Here is an 18,245-nt window from a genome sequence, read left to right as displayed (position 1 = left end):
AGGATGGATGGGGCCATGTATCGCGAGATCTTGGCCAACAACCTCCTTCCCTCAGTAAGAGCATTGAAGATGGGCCGTGGCTGGGTCTTCCAGCATGACAATTACCCGAAACACACAGCCAGGGCAACTAAAGAGTGGCTCTGTAAGAAGCATCTCAAGGTCCTGGAGTGGCCTAGCCAGTCTCCAGACCTGAACCCAATAGAAAATCTTTGGAGGGAGCTGAAAGTCCGTATTGCCCAGCGACAGCCCCGAAACCTGAAGGATCTGAAGAAGGTCTGTATGGAGGAGTGGGCCAAAATCCCTGCTGCAGTGTGTGCAAACCTGGTCAAGAACTACAGGAAACGTATGATCTCTGTAATTGCAAACAAAGGTTTCTGTACCAAATATTAAGTTCTGCTTTTCTGATGTATCAAATACTTATGTCATGCAATAAAATGCAAATGAATTACTTAAAAATCATGCAATGTGATTTTCTGGATTTTTGTTTTCGATTCCGTCTCTCACAGTTGAAGTGTACCTATGATAAAAATTACAGACCTCTACATGCTTTGTAAGTAGGAAAACCTGCATAATTGGCAGTGTATCAAATACTTGTTCTCCCCACTGTACAACTGCAGAGTGCGTGTGTGAGCTGGCAGATGGGGGAGTTGGTTTTGTGCCTCACATTCCACTCACTGCTATCAGATCCTGGACATGCTCGCTCCCATACCCAACCTGGAGTTTGCCAAAAGGGCCAGGAGCCAGTCGGGGAATATGCTGAATTTTTAGATTTGTCCGTTAAAGCCCCAATGCTGCGCGGTGTAGAGAAAACAACATGTCCACATCCAAACCATCGTTTTCACAGTGTGTATAATCTGGACATAATATGGCATTGAAGGATTCTTTGTATTGAGCTAGTTGTCTGTGAAACTGTTGAAAGGTCTAGCTTGGGCAGAGAGGTACACATCATTCTGACTGCCAGTGGTAGATAATATGAAGGGGTAAGGCTGCTCTAACTGTAGCCATTGCATTTTTGTAAGTAAGCGTTGTGGATTAATTTGGAATATTGCCTTTCAGAACAAGACTACAAACCTGAATAATATTGATCCATTATCAGATTTATACTTTTAGGTTTACGAGTTGACACAGTTCTAACTTTCTACTCAGTCATTTTCCTGGCGCCTCTCTGGCTCTCTGCTGGTCTGTCAATGCCACCTCATAGCTAGGACACCACTTTGGGAGCTACTGCATGCATCAGGGATTGTATTATCCCCATTACACTTAATTAAGTGGGTCACATAGAAGGTTGTCTCACACAATAGACCCTTCACACATACCCATGCAGAACGGCATTTGTATGAACCTCAGCCAGAGACACTAGAATTCCCCTACCTCAGCTGTGTTGTATGATCGCTGCCCTACAGTGGCTGTTACAGGCATTGACTGTCTGCTACTGCAGCCCTGTATCCTGCTGCTGCAGCCTGAAGGCCTACCCCACCCAATAGGGCTTTATGGGCTCATCCTCAGAATCGCCACATCATCAGAGTCTCTTGGTAGATTGATTGTATCCTCTGCTATCAATGCAAACTAGTACTTCAAAGTAAAATCCATTACAGTTAAAAACATTTTTTTTATTTTTTATTTTATCCCCTTTTCTCCCCAATTTTCGTGGTATCCAATCGCTAGTAATTACTATCTTGTCTCATCGCTACAACTCCCGTACGGGCTCGGGAGAAACGAAGGTCGAAAGCCACGCGTCCTCCGAAGCACAACCCAACCAAGCCGCACTGCTTCTTAACACAGCTCGCCTCCAACCCGGAAGCCAGCCGCACCAATGTGTCGGAGGAAACACCTTGCACCTGGCCCCCTTGGTTAGCGCGCACTGCGCCCGGCCCGCCACAGGAGTCGCTGGAGCACGATGAGACAAGGATATCCCTACCGGCCAAACCCTCCCTAACCCGGATGACGCTAGCCCAATTGTGCGTCGCCCCATGGACCTCCCGGTCGCTGCCGGCTGCGACAGAGCCTGCGTGTGAACCCAGAGACTCTGGTGGCGCAGCTAGCACTGCGATGCAGTGCTCTAGACCACTGCGCCACCCGGGAGGCTACAGTTACATTTTAAAATAAAATGTATACAACTAAAATTACAATTTGATTTGTGCGAATCAGGGGATGTAGTTACATTTAAATTGAAATGGTTATCAACGTGATAACCTAAATGTTTAAAACATGTACTTTAAATGTAATTGCAGTGCAACAATTTCTTTGGGGGTGTTCAGGTAGGTACTTCGACATGTTGTGTTGCGTCCCGGAATCATTTTTGACATTAACCCAAACCAATACACTGCTTTTAATGGACACTATGCAAACTCTAATCTATATCATACATTTAATGTGAACAGTAGCTAACATTGCCTCAACATTGATAAAGACAATAGAATACCTTTGTGAAAGTGGGAGCATTTGAAAAATGATGTTCCCGTCCATCTAATTGGAAAAATGTCCCATTTCATAGTGCCCATATTGGAACGCATTTTGTCTTTGCTCATTGCAGGAATCTTTGTGTATCAGTTATTTAGTTAGAACTCATTATAGAATTGTGATGTGGCATTGTGAGTCTACTAAATATTAGTTTACAATTGGCTCTTTCATCCCCCTCCTCTCCCCTGTAACTATTCCCCAGGTCGTTGCTGTAAATGAGAATGTGTTCTCAGTCAACTTACCTGGTAAAATAACAGATAAATAAATAAAAAATACAAATGTGCATATTAAGTGTGTGTTAAGCTTGCCATGCTGTGCATGGTAACTTAATGTAGTTGTCATGTTTTGCTGTGCTTTGAATTTTTTGAGTGTTGTAGTTAATCAAAATCTATTTACTAGAAATATTTGAAATGAAAGTGTTGTTGTTTGCCTAATTGAGCCCATATGGTCTTGATAGAAATTATCATATTTTATTAAACTTGATTTTCTAATGTCCTGTCGATCCCTACTACATTGCAGAGCCAAAATGCAAATATCTCTTGTTGATACAGGTGGTGTTGATTGGAATGAACCTGGGGCTGTGCAGTAAAGCTAATAAATCACCTAGCATGCCTGCAGGACAAACATTGTTAGATTCAACTCTATATACTGTGCATTCGGAAAATTCAATTCTATATACTGTGCATTCGGAAAATTCAGACCTTTTCCACATTTTGTCACATTACAGCCTTGTTCTAAAATGGATAAAATTGTGTTGTTTCCTCATCAATCTACACACAATACCCCACAATGACAAAGCAAAAACAGGTTTTTAGAAATGTTTGCAAAAAAGTGGAAATATAACATTTACATAAGTATTCAGACCCTTTACTCAGTACTTTGTTGAAGTACCTTTGGAAGCAATTAAAGCCTTGAATCTTATTGGGAATGACGCTACAAGCTTGTATTTGGGGAGTTTATATCATTCTTCTCTGCAGATCCTCTCAAGCTCTGTCAGGTTGGATGGGGAGCGTCGCTGCAGCTATTTTCAGGTCTTTCCAGAGATGTTCAATTGGGATAAAGTCCGGGCTCTGTCTGGGCCACTCAAGGACATTCAGAGACCTGTCCCGAAGCCACTCCTGCGTTGCCTTGGCTGTGTGCTTAGGGTCATTGTCCTGTTGGAAGGTGAACGTTCACCCCAGTCTGAGGTCCTGAGCGCTCTGGAGCAGGTTTTCATCAAGGATCTCTCTGTACTTTGCTCCGTTCATCTTTCCCTCGATCCTGACTATTCTCTCAGTCCCTGCTGCTGAGAAACATCCCCACAGCATGATGCTGCCACCACCATGCTTCACCGTAGGAATGGTGCCAGGTTTCCTCCAGACTTGGAGCTTGGCATCCAGGCCAAAGAGTTCAATCTTGGTTTCATCAGAAAATAAAATCTTGTTTCGAATGGTCTGAGAGTCTTTTTGGCCTTTTGGCAAACTCCAAGCGGGCTGTCATGTGCCTTTTACTAAGGAGTGGCTTCCGTCTGGCCACTCTACCATAAAGGCCTGATTCGTAGAGTGGTGCATAGATGGTTATCCTTCTGGAAGGTTCTCCTATATCCACAGAGGTACTCTGGAGCTCTTTCAGAGTGACCATCAGGTTCTTGGTCACCTCCCGGACCAAGGCCCTTCTTCCCCGATTGCTCAGTTTGGCTGGGCGGTCAGCTCTAGGGAGAGTCTTGGTGGTTCCAAACTTCTTCCATTTAAGAATGATGGAGGCCACTGTGTTGTGTTCTTCGGGACCTTCAATGCTGCAGAAATGTTTTGGTACCCTTCCCCAGATCTGTGCCTCGACACAATCCTCTCTCGGAGCTCTACGGACAATTCCTTCAACCTCATGGCTTGGTTTTTGCTCTGACATGCACTGTCAACTGTGGGATCTTAGATAGACAGGTGTGTGCATTTCCAAATCATGTCCAATCAATTGAATTTGCCACAGGTGAACCACAGTTTTTTTATTTAACCTTTATCAAATGGTGAACATCTCAAGGATGATCGATGGAAACAGGATGCACCTGAGCTCAATTTCGAGTCTCATAGCAAAGGGTCTGAATACTTATGTAAATAAGGTGTTTCTGTTTTTAATTTGTAATAAATTTGCCACATTTTTGAAAAAACTGTCTTCGCTTTGTTATTATGGGGTATTGTGTGTAGATTGATGAGGAAAAATGTAATTTAATCAATGTTAGAATTAAGGCTGTAACGTAACAAAATGTGGAAAAAGTCAAGGGATCTGAGTGCTTTCTGAATGCAATGTATGTAGTTCCTGTAAATTATAATTGAGAAAGTTAAGATTTATATTAACTTGTATGTTTATCTTCTACAGGAAGACCCTGCACTCAGGTACAATTGCTAACTCCTGAACGGTCAGCTCGACTCATAAAGGAGATGCTCTCAACAGTCTGGCCTACCAGAGACTTCACAGTCCAGTGGGAACCTGGGAACCCAGAGAAGAAGCATCCTACACACTCTTGGCTAAAGATGGTTTGGAAGCATCTGTATATTAACTTTGCTGATAACCTTAGTACCTTTGAAGACATGCCTTTGATCCCAAATGTGCCCCTGGTGGAAAGTGTGAACTCAATCGAGCTCCATCGTCTCAAAACTCCATCCCCTATTATCATTGTGGATGAGGAGGAGGCCCCACTCTCTGAAAGCCTTCTTGAAATCATGAAAAAACTTGGAGTAGTAGTAATGAAAAAGTTGGACCTGTGTTTGCAGCATCCTCTACTGAAGAACTACATCCATCCTTCATCTCCCAGTATGCTACTGCAAATCATGGACAGGTCATCAACCCAGAGAGTGGCCAGCCTGGTCTCATCTTTCTCTAGCAAACAGAAAGTGGCACTGAGGGACTTCCTGGCAGGACTGTCTGACATCACAGAGAAAGAGAAGCGTATCCTCCTGGAGCTGACCATCTTTGAGAAAGTAGGGCCTTGTTCAGAGAAAGGCATCCCAACATATACCTCACTGAGAGGAGCCAGGGCTTTACACCATACTGCCAAGTATCCACCAGATGTCAAACTATCCATCAATGTTGTGGGCTGCAGTGATGAAGCATCGATTCGTCTCATTAAGATGCTGACCGTGGAACAGGTGAAAACCACTGAATGCTTGAAGTTGGTTGTTCAAGACATGGAGAAAGGGTTTTACTCAAAAGAGGATATCACTAAAATCATGCTCTGGGCCCTTAAGCATCTGTCATTCCTAAAGAATGAAAACAAAGCTGTGATTGGATGGCTTTCAGCTCTGAAGTTCATTCATACATTTGCAGGGAAATCTGTTGCTGCTACAGACATTTTTGACCCTGAGCTGGAGATTTTACAGAATCTGTTCTACATGGAGGAGAAGAATAGGTTTCCCACAAATACATATGCATCCTCTCCTGATATGCTACATTCACTGAGACAACTTGGACTTAAAAGTGAAGTACAACTTAGCGAAAAAGATGTACTTCAGGTTGCACAGAAGATCGAGGAATTACAGGGTGGCAATGAGCCAGAATGGGAACCAGTTATACAGAAAGCGAAAACACTGCTGCAAATTCTGAATAGACAAACCAAGCTGGTCAAGTCTTCAGAAGCTCAGACATCCTTGCAAAAACTGAAATGGGTGCCAGTCTGCAAGGACAGACCTGTAAATTACCCAAAGTCGCTTGCCTGGATGGGAGACACCCATAACATCGGCTCATTTTCAGAAATGTGCGATATATCCCATGCAGTGCTGGTAGGCTCTTCAGTTGCACTTGTGGAGCGCACTTCTTCCGGCATGAAGAAGGCCCTGAAGTTATCTATAGAGCCACAGATTGATCAAGTGTTACAGCATTTGAAGGCAGTGAATGACTGGCACAGATCTCAAGCATTTACCACGGAAGACTGGTATCAATTCCAACAGATCCTTATTGAGATTTATGATTTCATGCAAGCACACCTTGAAGATGCAAGAGAGGCAATGAAGTCACTGCCATTTGATTGGGTGTGGACTGGCAAGACCTTCTCATCACCGAGCCACACAGTTCTTAAACCCATTCCTGACCTAGATTTGCAACCCTACCTGTACTCTTTGCCAAAGACCATAGCAAAGTTTCACAAACTTTTCAAATTCTGTGGTTCGGTTGAAGAGGTTGTCCCAAACCATGTGTTCGATGTGATCAAAACAGTAAGGCAAAGGTGTGAGGAAGAAATGACACAAGAAGAAAGTAAGCATGATCTCCTCCTCCTGATAAATATTCTGAGATGGCTGTATAACAGTCACATTTCTGTGGACATTGACATGCATGTACCAATCCTTTGCTACAAGGATCCAAGCAAACTGGCAATGAAACCCATTCATGAATGCACCTACTGCGACATTAAAGTGGAGGATCTGCATGACTTGCTTGATGATACATCAGAACCCATTATCTTAGTCCATGATGACATCCCCATGAAAACAGCAGAATGGCTTAACGTACCATGTTTGAGTACAAGACTGATAAACCCAGAAAACCTTGGCTTTGAACAGTCAGGCCAACGGGAGCCTCTGACAGTGAGAATAAAGAACATTCTAGAAGAATATCCATCTGTCGCAGATATTTTCAAAGAACTTCTTCAGAATGCAGATGATGCGAGTGCTACAGAGTGTAGCTTCCTGATAGACATGCGGAAGAATATTGACATTCGAGAGAACCTGCTTGACCCTGGCATGATTATATGCCATGGCCCCTCCTTGTGGTCATTCAACAACTCTACATTCTCTGACACTGACTTTCTGAACATAACAAGGTTAGGTGGGTCAATGAAGAGATGTGAGGCAGACAAAGTTGGCAAATTTGGCCTTGGTTTCAACTCAGTTTATCACATCACTGACATCCCCATCATAATGAGCAGAGAGTTCATGATCATGTTCGATCCAAACATCAACCACATCAGCAAGCACATTAGAGACCGGTCAAACCCAGGAATCAAGATCAACTGGAGCAAACAACAGAAACGGCTACGAAAGTTCCCCAATCAATTCAAACCCTTCATCAATGTCTTCAATTGCCAACTTCCTCTTGCACAAGAGTCTCCGTACAAGTACGATGGAACACTGTTCAGACTCCCCTTCAGGACTGAGCAAGAGGCATCAGTGAGTGAAATCAGCAGTGTCTACTACAACACCCCAGACATCTACTCCCTTGTTGATGAGTTCAGTATATGTGGCCACCGGCTCATTCTCTTCACGCAGCATGTGGGCTCCATGGTACTGAAGTACCTGAAATATGAAGAGCCCAATCCAGCAGCAGCACAGGATGTTGTTACTATCAATAAAAGTGTATGGTCATCCAAAGCTGCATATGGGCCTCTGAGCATCCTGAAATCTGCAGCAAAAGTCATGAAAAAAGTTGCAGCCACCAACAGGGTACCGGCTGACACTCCCAAGTCTGGCTGTATCATACGCATTGTGGTGGAGGAGTTTCACAATGTGTTCAAGCGCATAGTTGATCTCCAGTCACCCCTCTTCAGAGGTTCAGAGGAGGATCCTTCCTCATACTTTGAAATGGCTGCCAAAGACGGAAAGAACAGACGACTCACAGACGAAATGCCCCAAAAGGCAGTTGATCTAACAAACTGGCTCATTTGTTCATGTATGGATGTGACCGAAGCTCTCAAATTTTCACTTGGTGAGAGTGGAAAACGACTTGGACTAGTGCCTTGTGGGGGTGTAGCTGTTCTGCTCTCAGAGGAGGAGAATCGAAAATGGACAGTGAAGGCAAACACCAACCACACCAACCCGATAGGTGAGGTGTTTTGCTATTTACCTCTCAGGATCAAGACAGGCTTGCCAGTTCATATAAACGGCTGTTTTGCTGTGACATCTAACCGCAAAGAGATCTGGAAGACCGACACCAAAGGACACTGGAACTCAGTGTTCATGAGACATGTGATTGTCCAGGCATACCTAGCAGCACTCAATATGCTGCGTTCAATGGCAGAAAGTGGAGAACTACTTGACTACAGCTATTACGTAGCATGGCCTGATCCAAGTGTTGTACACGATGACTTCACAGTGATCAGCCAAGGAGTCTACCAAGAGATTGCCAAAGGGGGTGACTGTGACCATGCAAAAGTTTTCTCAGATGGCAAAACCTGGGTATCAATCAAGTATGTCCGATTCCTAGATGACTCCTTGCTCTGTAGACCAGACATTGGTCCTGCTGCTTTCAAGATTTTCCTAAAATACCTCAAAAAGAGCAGCTCACAAGACCTCTGTGCTGTTGAGCTGCCTGAATGGGTCAAGGAAGGTTTTGATGATGCTGGATGCAAAGGGAAGCTGATAGAGAACACCCTGACAGAAAAGCAGTTCTTCTTAGATGTCTTTTTTCCCCATATCCAAGACATCGACAACAAACTTCGTAATCCCCTAATGCATTATGTCTTGAATGACAAACTGGAGGAATTTGCATCAATTCTTAGGGAGACTCCATGCATCCCATGCTCTGGCCCCAATCAACAATTAGTCTTACCATCCAGACTAATCCATCCAGAAGGAAGAGTTGCAAAACTGTACAACGCTGATGATGGAAGATTTCCAGAAGGAACCTCTAAAGACTACATGAATCCAGTGTGCTTGGTCAAGCTAGTACAGCTGGGAATGGTCAAAGATGACCTCTCTTGGGAGGATTTGATTGATCGTGCTGAATCTGTGTTCGATCTAAATGAAAATGATCACACTGCTGCATGTCTTCGGAGCAGCATTATTCTCAGTCTCATTGATGAGAAGCTGAAAATGACAGACTCAGGAGCAGGTAAACTACTGGAGAAGCTACAGGACATAAAGTTCCTTCCTTTTCTGACAAAGCCTGCAGGCTTTTCACTACCATGGCATGGGAATACATTCCCCCCGTCCACCATGTTTTCTGCCAAAGAGCTCTTTACGACTGACCACCAGGACACAGTGTGCTTGATGAAGCCCATCCTTAATGAGAACTCTCCATCTTTCAAAGGGTGTGGCCCGATCACATTGGCTGTAAAAGACTCTCTCGGATTGATAAGAAAGCCAACAGTTGGACTAGTTGTCAGTCAACTTAAGGAACTTGCTAAGTCATTTGACGGAGTTACTTTATATCAGGAAAATATTACCAATGCCTGCTACAAATACCTACACGAAGAAATGCTCCAGGATGCCAAAGCAAAGACACAGATCAATGAGGAGCTGAAAACCTTTTGCTCCATTCTGGTGGAGAACACTTACGTTGAGCCCTCCAAAGTTGCGTTCTGCCAGAACTTTGATGCAGCACCATATCTCTACCAGCTTCCCAACAAGTACAGAAACAGTTGCCGTGAGCTCTTTGAGAATATTGGGGTTCAGTCAAGCTTCACAGTTGAAAACTTTTCAGCTGTCCTTGAATTAGTGAAACAGGAGTGTGGGACAAGAGCACTCTCTGAGGATAACTTTCAGCTCTCTCGCAGAATCATTAGTGAAGGAATATGGGGCTTAATCAGAGACAAAAAACAAGAATTCTGCCAAGCTACCTACAGGGAAATTCTCCTTCCTGACATCCATCTTACACTGCAGCCATCAAAGTCTCTGTGTTACAATGACTGTCCTTGGATCAAAGTCAGAGACACAACTGTGAAATATTGCCATGCAGATATTCCAAGAGAGGTTGCTGTGAAATTAGGAGCAGTTCCCAAACGTCACAAAGCTCTCGAAAGGTATGCCTCAAATATCTGCTTCACTACTCTTGGAAGTGAGTTTGGACAAAAAGAGAAACTCACAAGTAGAATTAAAAGTATTCTCAACGCTTACCCATCAGAAAAGGAAATGCTAAAGGAACTCTTACAGAATGCAGATGATGCTAAAGCCACTGAAATCTACTTTGTGTTTGATCCAAGAACCCACCCCACAGACAGAATATTTGATGACAAATGGTTGCCAATGCAAGGCCCATCATTGTGTGTCTATAACAATCAGCCTTTCACTGAGGATGATGTCAGAGGAATCCAGAACCTAGGAAGAGGAACAAAAGAAGCAAACCCTGGCAAAACTGGACAATATGGGATAGGATTCAACTCTGTATATCACATCACAGACTGCCCATCTTTCATGTCAAACAATGACATTCTTTGCATCTTCGATCCACATGCACGATATGCACCCGGGGCGACATCTGTTAGTCCGGGAAGAATGTTTAGGGACTTGGACTCTGACTTTAGATCTCAATTCTCTGATGTGCTAAATCTTTACCTGGGATCTCATTTCAAGCTTGAACATTGCACAATGTTCAGATTCCCCATACGCTCAACAGAAATGGCCAAAATATCAGAGATCAGCTCTGTTCCTGCATCAGACAGAATGGTGCAAAACCTTCTGGATAAACTAAAAACCGATGGGGCAGAACTCCTCATGTTCCTCAACCACATGGAGAAAATTTCCATCTGTGAAATAGAGAAAGCCTCAGGAGACCTGAAGGTGCTATACTCTGTGACTGCTAAAATCACAGATGGTGACCGTCTAAAACGCAAGCAATTTCACACCTCAGTGGTGGATAGTGTGACAAAAAGGAAGCAGCTCACTCAAATTCCAGTCCAGCAGATAACCTACTCAATGGATATAGAGGACTCCGATGGCAATCTAACAACTTGGATGGTCTGCAATCAATCTGGCTTCTCCTGCATAGAGAAAGTCTCAAAGAGTGTGATTTCAGCCCACAAAAATGAAGACATTACTCTCTTTCCACGTGGAGGGGTGGCTGCATGTGTAAGCCACAACTACAAGAAGCCCCACAGAGCATTCTGCTTTCTGCCCCTTTCAATGGAGACTGGCTTGCCCTTTCATGTTAATGGGCATTTTGCATTAGATTCTGCCAGGAGAAACCTATGGAGGGACGACAATGGAGTAGGAGTGAGGAGTGACTGGAACAACAACTTGATGACATCGTTGATAGCTCCTGCCTATGTGGAGCTGTTGATTCAGCTGAAACGACAGTACTTCCCGGGACCCGATCCCACCATGACTGTGTTACAGGGAACACCAATTCACATCGTTAAAGACACTTTGAGGAAATTCCTGTACTTCTTCCCAGTCAACAGACTTGACATCCAGCCAGATTGGTACTGTCTTGTCAAAGCAGTGTACACCTGCATTCATGCTGACCTGAAACGTCTCCTTCCTGTCGTTAGGGCTCCCCACATTGACAACACAGACATGCACTCTGCCGTATACATCTCCTGGGTGAACACATCCTCTGCCAACAAAGGTCGCGCATTCTTTGACAATTTACTGCAGGATGAACTTCAACATCTGAAGAACACAGAATACAACATCTCCTCACGCAAGTCTGTTGCAGAAAACGTCTTCCGACTCAAGGCCCTGCTTTCGGATGTGGGCTTCAACTTGGTCCACAGTTGTGATGAAACAGCAAGTCTTTACTTCTGTTTGGATGATGCAGGCATTCCTGTGAGCTATGTTACCCCAGAGGATGTACGAACATTTCTCCTCACATTCTCGTCCCTAGACACATCTTGCCAAGTTGGGAAACTTCCCTGTCGACTCCAGCAGTCGAATTACAAGCTCTTCCACAGCCTGAAGCTTCTGGTTGACTACTGCTTCAAAGACGTAGAGGAGAATGAAATCAACATAGAGGGGCTACCACTGCTGATGACAATGGACAACATACTCCAGGTGTTTGATTCTAAGAAACCAAAGTTTCTGTCCACACACCATGAACTGGTCTCATCAAGGAAAGAGCTGTTCATGAATACACTGTACATGAAGTACAACAACATCCTGATTAATTCAGGTGTTGCAAAGGTCTTCGACATCAGCAGTTTTGGGGAACTGTTGAGTTCTGTTCTACCACGTGAATACAGAACAAGAATCCCTGTGAAGTGGAGAGACAGCTACGCCAGTGAGTCTTGGCTGAAAGGTGTGTGGCACTTCATCAGTGAGAACATTGCAGTCAAGGAAGAGCAGGCAGGCATCAAACCCAATTTCGAGACTGTACTTGACCTATTGAAAGACTGGGCTTTGCTGCCAGGAATCAAATTCATGGTTTCAAGCAACAAGCTGGTTGTCCCTGATCACGATGTGTTGCTTCCCTTGAGTTTGATAAGCGCAGCTATCTTTCCAAACGGGCAAAATGACAAAGTCTTTCACATCATAATGAAAGGGGGATGCATTCAGCTTGCTGTCAACAAAATATGCTTTAAAGAGAATCCTGTCCTGCCTTTTCTGGCACAGCATACAGCAAACATAGACAATCCTTCCAGCATCCTGAAAGCACTGGAGTACATGATTCAGACAGCAGCTTTCAAAACAGGAAGCTTAACTGACAAAGACTTTGAGGCTCTTCTGTTGTACTTCAACTGTAATTTGATCAACCTCTCCCAAGAGGACATTCAAACTCTGAAATTGCTCCCATGCTTCAAAGCAGTCAGTGGCAGATACATCAGTATTGCAAACTTTGGGACATGCTATGTTCTGGCAAAAAGCATTCCCTCTGCAGATATGGAAAAATGGGCCCATACAACATCCTTCGCCTTTCTTGCTGACAATCCACAATTGAAGGAACTGTACAGTTTCCTTGGATGTTTCCCAATAGATGATCTGGAACTCTACCTGAGGCATCTCCTTCCAAAGTTTGACAGCCTGTCATACGATGCAAAAATTGAGCACCTTGTATATCTGAAGGAGAGACTTTTGGCAATGGAGGAGTCATGTGGGATGAAGGATCAGCTGTATGAGAAACTGGAAGGTCTGCCATTAATCTATGACTACACCAACAGACTCAGGTCTACCAAAATGTTCTATGATCAAACTGTGAAGGTGTTCGAAGTGATGCTCTCTCCAAAAGCATTCATACCCAATGACTTTTTCAAGAAGGTTGAACAAGTGTCAAAGCCAAAAAATGGAACAGCATTCCTCACCTCATGGATAACATTCCTAAGGAATATAGGTCTCAAACACATTGTCTCTCAACAGCAAATTCTCCAGTATGCAAAAGAAGTCAGCATCAAAGCTCAAACAGAGAACTGGTCCAAAGAAAAAGCCCAAATGATTGTTGATGTTCTCCTTAACCACATATTCAATGAGAGGACAGACCTATTTGTTGGAGCTTTCCTCAAAGAGCTGTCAATGATAGCATTCCTTTGTCCTGAGCGTGCACCCACTGAGCTGATCCGGCTCCATGCTCAATTCCAAGAGATGAATGGCACTCTCCCTCTGATACGTTTCAGTGAGTCTCAAGTTAATCCAAAATTCAAACAAACTGATATCATTCAATTGCTATGGACATCATGTCCCATTCTCCCAGAGAAGGCCACACCAGCAGCCATTAAAGACCAGGAGGGAAGCACACTGACTGGCCAAGAACAACTGGACTTAGTTCTGCGGATATTAAGTGTCAACTTGGAACCCCCCTTGGACAAAGTGATAAGCAACTGCAAAAATATCTGCAACATATCCAATCCTGACGATGACATGGTGAAAACAAGAAACAAAGTCTTGAGATCCACCTATGAATTTCTCAATGCAGATAAAAGAGAGTTTCGCTTCCAGCTACTAGGGGTGAGTTTTGTCATGGTTGAGGAGGGCTGGAAACTTCTAAAGCCAGAGGAGGTTGTCATCAACTTGGACAATGAATCTGACTTCAAACCATACCTATACAAACTACCACTAGAGCTTGGCATCTTTCATCAGATGTTTAAGCTTTTGGGCACAGAGGATGTTGTATCAACAAAACAATATGCTGAAGTGCTGTGCCGCATTCACAGAAATTCAGAGGGTAAGCAGCTCGATCCGAATGAAATGAGAACTGTGAAAAGGGCTGTCTCAGGGCTATTCAAAAGCCTACAGAATGACCCAGTTCAGATACGCAAAGACCTTGAGAGCCTCAAAGATTTTATATTTTACCTGCCAAGTCACGATGGTAGATTAACCAAATCCAACAGTTTAGTGTTTGACGATGCCCCACACTACAAGAGCAGAATTCAGGGTAATGTAGGCGTTCAGATGCTTGTGGACATGAGTCAGTGTTATCTTGGCAAGGACCATTCCTTCCACACAAAGCTGATCATGCTGCTCCCACAGAAGCTAAGGCCAAGACTCCTGAGTAGTATCCTCGAGGAGCAACTGGATGAGGAGTCTCCCAAAATGTGCCAGTTTGGAGCTCTCTGTTCGCTTCAGGGTCGCCTTCAACTTCTACTGTCCTCAGAACAGTTCATCACAGGACTGATACGAATAATGAAGCATGAAAATGACAATGCATTCCTTGTGAATGAAGAAAAAGCCATACGATTGTGCAAAGCACTTTGTGAGGGATTGAAGGTGTCTTGTTTTGAGAAACTCCAGACGACACTAAGAGTGAAAGGTTGCAGCCCTATCCCACATAGCCGGAGTGAAACACTTGCCTTCCTGAAAAGGTACGGGACAGCTGTGATTCATCTCTACATCCAACACTCAGACAGCAAAGACATAAATTTTCTCTTAGCGCTGGCGATGACACTAAAATCTGCAACGGACAACTTGATATCTGACACCTCCTATCTAATTGCTATGCTGGGCTGTAACGACATCTACAGAATCACAGAGAAGCTGGACAACCTTGGCGTCAAGTATGACTCCACAGAGGCCTCAAAACTCGAGCTTCCCCTCCCTGGAACACCCATACCAGCTGAGATACACCATATACTCCTTATGGATCCAATGAATGTGTTTTACCCAGGAGAATATGTGGGTTACCTTGTGGACTCTGAAGGAGGGGATGTCTATGGCGGATATCAGCCCACGTACACGTATGCCATTATTGTTCAAGAAGTAGAGAAAGAAGAGGAGGACAACCCAAGCTTCCTTGGGAAATGCTTCCAAATTGACATTGGATATAGTGAGTACAAAATAGTCAGTTCTCTTGATCTGTACAAATTCTCTAGACAAGAGGAAAGTACTCATATCCGAGATAGCAGAGCCCCATCGACTCCAACAACCCCCCTAGAATGTCACTCTCCTGGTCCTGGTCCACGATTGGTGCCTCCCCTTTTTACTAGAAAGGAAAACCACAAAGTACCTCCCACAAAACAATCTCCCAAAAAGATAAGACTTAGTGCATTGCCAGAAATCCTAAAAGATGTGACTTTAGTTATTGAGCAAGCTTGGAAACTCGCTGAAACGGAAAGGAAGAAGATAATTCGCCGGTTGTATCTCAAGTGGCATCCGGACAAGAATGCAGAGAATCTAGATGTAGCTACAGAGGTCTTCAAGCATTTACAGAATGAAATCAACAGGATGGAGAAGCAGACTCTGACAGATCAGCAGAACACTGACCGAGCATCCAGGAGAACTTTCTCAACTTCTTCCACCCGCTTCCAATCAGAGAAGTTTTCATTTCAAAGATTTTACACATCGTGGAACCAAGAGGCAACAAACCATAAGTCTGAGAAACAGCAGTTCCGGGAGCAGTTCACTACTTATGCAGGTTCGTCACATTCTAATCGCTTCTTTGTGCCCCCAACCTTCAAGTCTGTTGGCAATCCTATGGAAGCCCGCAGGTGGCTCAGGCAAGCAAGAGCCAACTTTTCTGCTGCACGGAATGACCTTCACAAAAATGCCAATGAGTGGGTGTGTTTCAAATGCTACCTAGCTACGAAACTAGCCTTGATAGCTGCCGACTATTCTGTCAGAGGAAAATCAGACAAGGATGTGAAACCCACATCACTGGCACAGAAAGTGGAGGAGTACAACCCACAGCTAGCAGGACTTGCCAAGGATGTCAACATCTTGGAGGGATATGGTGTGGACAGCCTAAGAACTCGCTATCCTGACCTCTTGCCCTTTCCCCAGATCCCCAATGACAGATTCACGTCTGAGGTGGCAATGAGAGTGATGGAATGTACAGCACGGATCATCATCAAACTTGAAACTTTTGTGCAACAAAAAATCTAATGTTGCCATGTGATTGGAACATATTAGACCATTTAAATAAAACAAATATGCATAGATCCACTGAACAACAGAAGATTATAGTAGCTGTGTGCAATACTGATTAGTATATTATTGTTTTGAGGCAAAATTAAGTATCCAGCTGGCAGCTTAGATATGCAGCACGCCAGTACCAATATTGGTTCTGTGGCCAATGTATACATGTATGGCTCTTCATATCCTAACAACAAGCTGCCTGAAAGTAATTTGACGTGGCTGTACCATTCTACAAATACAGAAATTATCTTTAGCTGCAATGCTGTACATACAAATGCCCCAGCAATACTTTTTTAACCAAAGTCCCATGTTGAATATATTTGCTCTCAGATAATTGAGTACAACTATGCTGCTTTTTTACTTGACCTTTTATACAAGTATATTTTTCCTGCCATTTGTCTGTATTTTGTTTGTTACCATCTAAAAAGTCAAGTTTATTGATTCTTGACAATTCTCTCATGTTGTCACTGTTGTCATGCAATGTGTTCTATTTGCAACATCTGAAAATCAACCAACACAATTACAATCATATTTGTACTTTTAAAATGTAATTTTTATATTTTGAGGGTGGTTTATTTTTATTTTTAATAAGTTGTAAATGTTCTGTATCATAGTCTTTGCTTGTAAATGAACAAAGCACTTTCTCAAAACTCCTCCGGTACTTGCACTTGTAGAGCGCTTGTGACACCCCAGCAGATTGGGAGAAATAGACTGAATGGAAAATGATGAATGTTACTTCTAGCTTTCATGCATCTATACTTTAGATTCTGTCTTATCATCATTGACCGTGTCTCCACTGAACCATTGTCCGTTTATCATACTTTGAATGGGGTCTTTTAGGAGCACAACTGTACACTACATCTACTGTAATTATCTGTATGCTGACGAGTATGTATGATACATCAGGTACTTTTTGTAGTACTCATGAAAAGAAAGCAGTTACCTGATTTGAAAACGTCCATGGGTCAAAATTATTAATTACGGATTGGGCTGACCAAAATGATTAAGGGCAAGGATTCATCCTTAAGAAAAATCTTGATTACCGTAACGAAGATCCATGGTGTTCTATAGATAGGTAATGTAACACGTTTATTTTGCCGAAGTTGAATCAAGCTCTGTTTCATTTGGTTGTCTGATCTTTTCATATTAGAGGAATATTGTAGGTGGCATCCTTGTGTGGTGCTTGTTTTTGTCAATTTTCATTTGTCTTTTTGTGCTTTAATTTTCATGAATGATGTTTGGGACTAGAAATCCACAGGCAACATATTGTTGATACATTAAAATGTCATGCTTTTTTTCATATCTATTTTAATGCCAAGGGGAATCCTTTGAAGAGATCTTTTACATTTTCCTCTGCTAAAGTTTGTCAATCTTGATGTATGCAGTGCCATAGTTAATAAATTCCCCCACATAAATTGAGTCAATCCTCCCTCTGTATAATACACTTAATGGTAACCTTAAAAGTGAGAATCTATTAAAGAATTAAAGGTACAGTTGCTGTCATTCAAATATATATATATATATATATATATATATATATATATATTGTTTCATTTGAACTGTAATAGCATAACTAATGGATTGGTTATAACTGGAACAGGAATTAAGTACAAACACTGGAGAAGTAACAAGAATGTATGGGAATGTATTCTGTGACTATAGGCAGTGACATGGGATTGCCTATAGACATGTAAACAAAGAACAGGAAATACTGCATGTTTGACTATTTTGTCTCTGAGCCATGGCTGGGGAATTTTCATGATGTACTACTGTTGCAGAGGTGCTCCACTAGAGTGCATCACTGCTATACATTATGGAAGAAAAGTA

The 18,245-nt window shown here is 43.1% G+C and overlaps 1 protein-coding gene across 2 annotated transcripts in view; it reads left to right on the top strand.

Annotated features, from left to right (window-relative positions):
* The window catches only part of LOC129822127 (sacsin-like), a 34,924-nt gene extending 17,087 nt beyond the window's left edge, over positions 1-17,837 (top strand). For both annotated transcript variants that reach the window (XM_055880095.1, XM_055880096.1), the window contains one exon: positions 4,810-17,837. In XM_055880095.1, coding sequence (XP_055736070.1) covers positions 4,810-16,385 — 11,576 coding nt within the window. In that variant the 3' untranslated portion in view covers positions 16,386-17,837. The remainder of the gene's footprint in view (positions 1-4,809) is intronic.
* Positions 17,838-18,245: the final 408 nt, after the last annotated feature.

Source organism: Salvelinus fontinalis, chromosome 24 (genome assembly GCF_029448725.1).
Source record: "Salvelinus fontinalis isolate EN_2023a chromosome 24, ASM2944872v1, whole genome shotgun sequence".
NCBI lineage: Eukaryota > Metazoa > Chordata > Actinopteri > Salmoniformes > Salmonidae > Salvelinus > Salvelinus fontinalis.
This window is presented reverse-complemented; position numbering and strand designations above follow the sequence as displayed.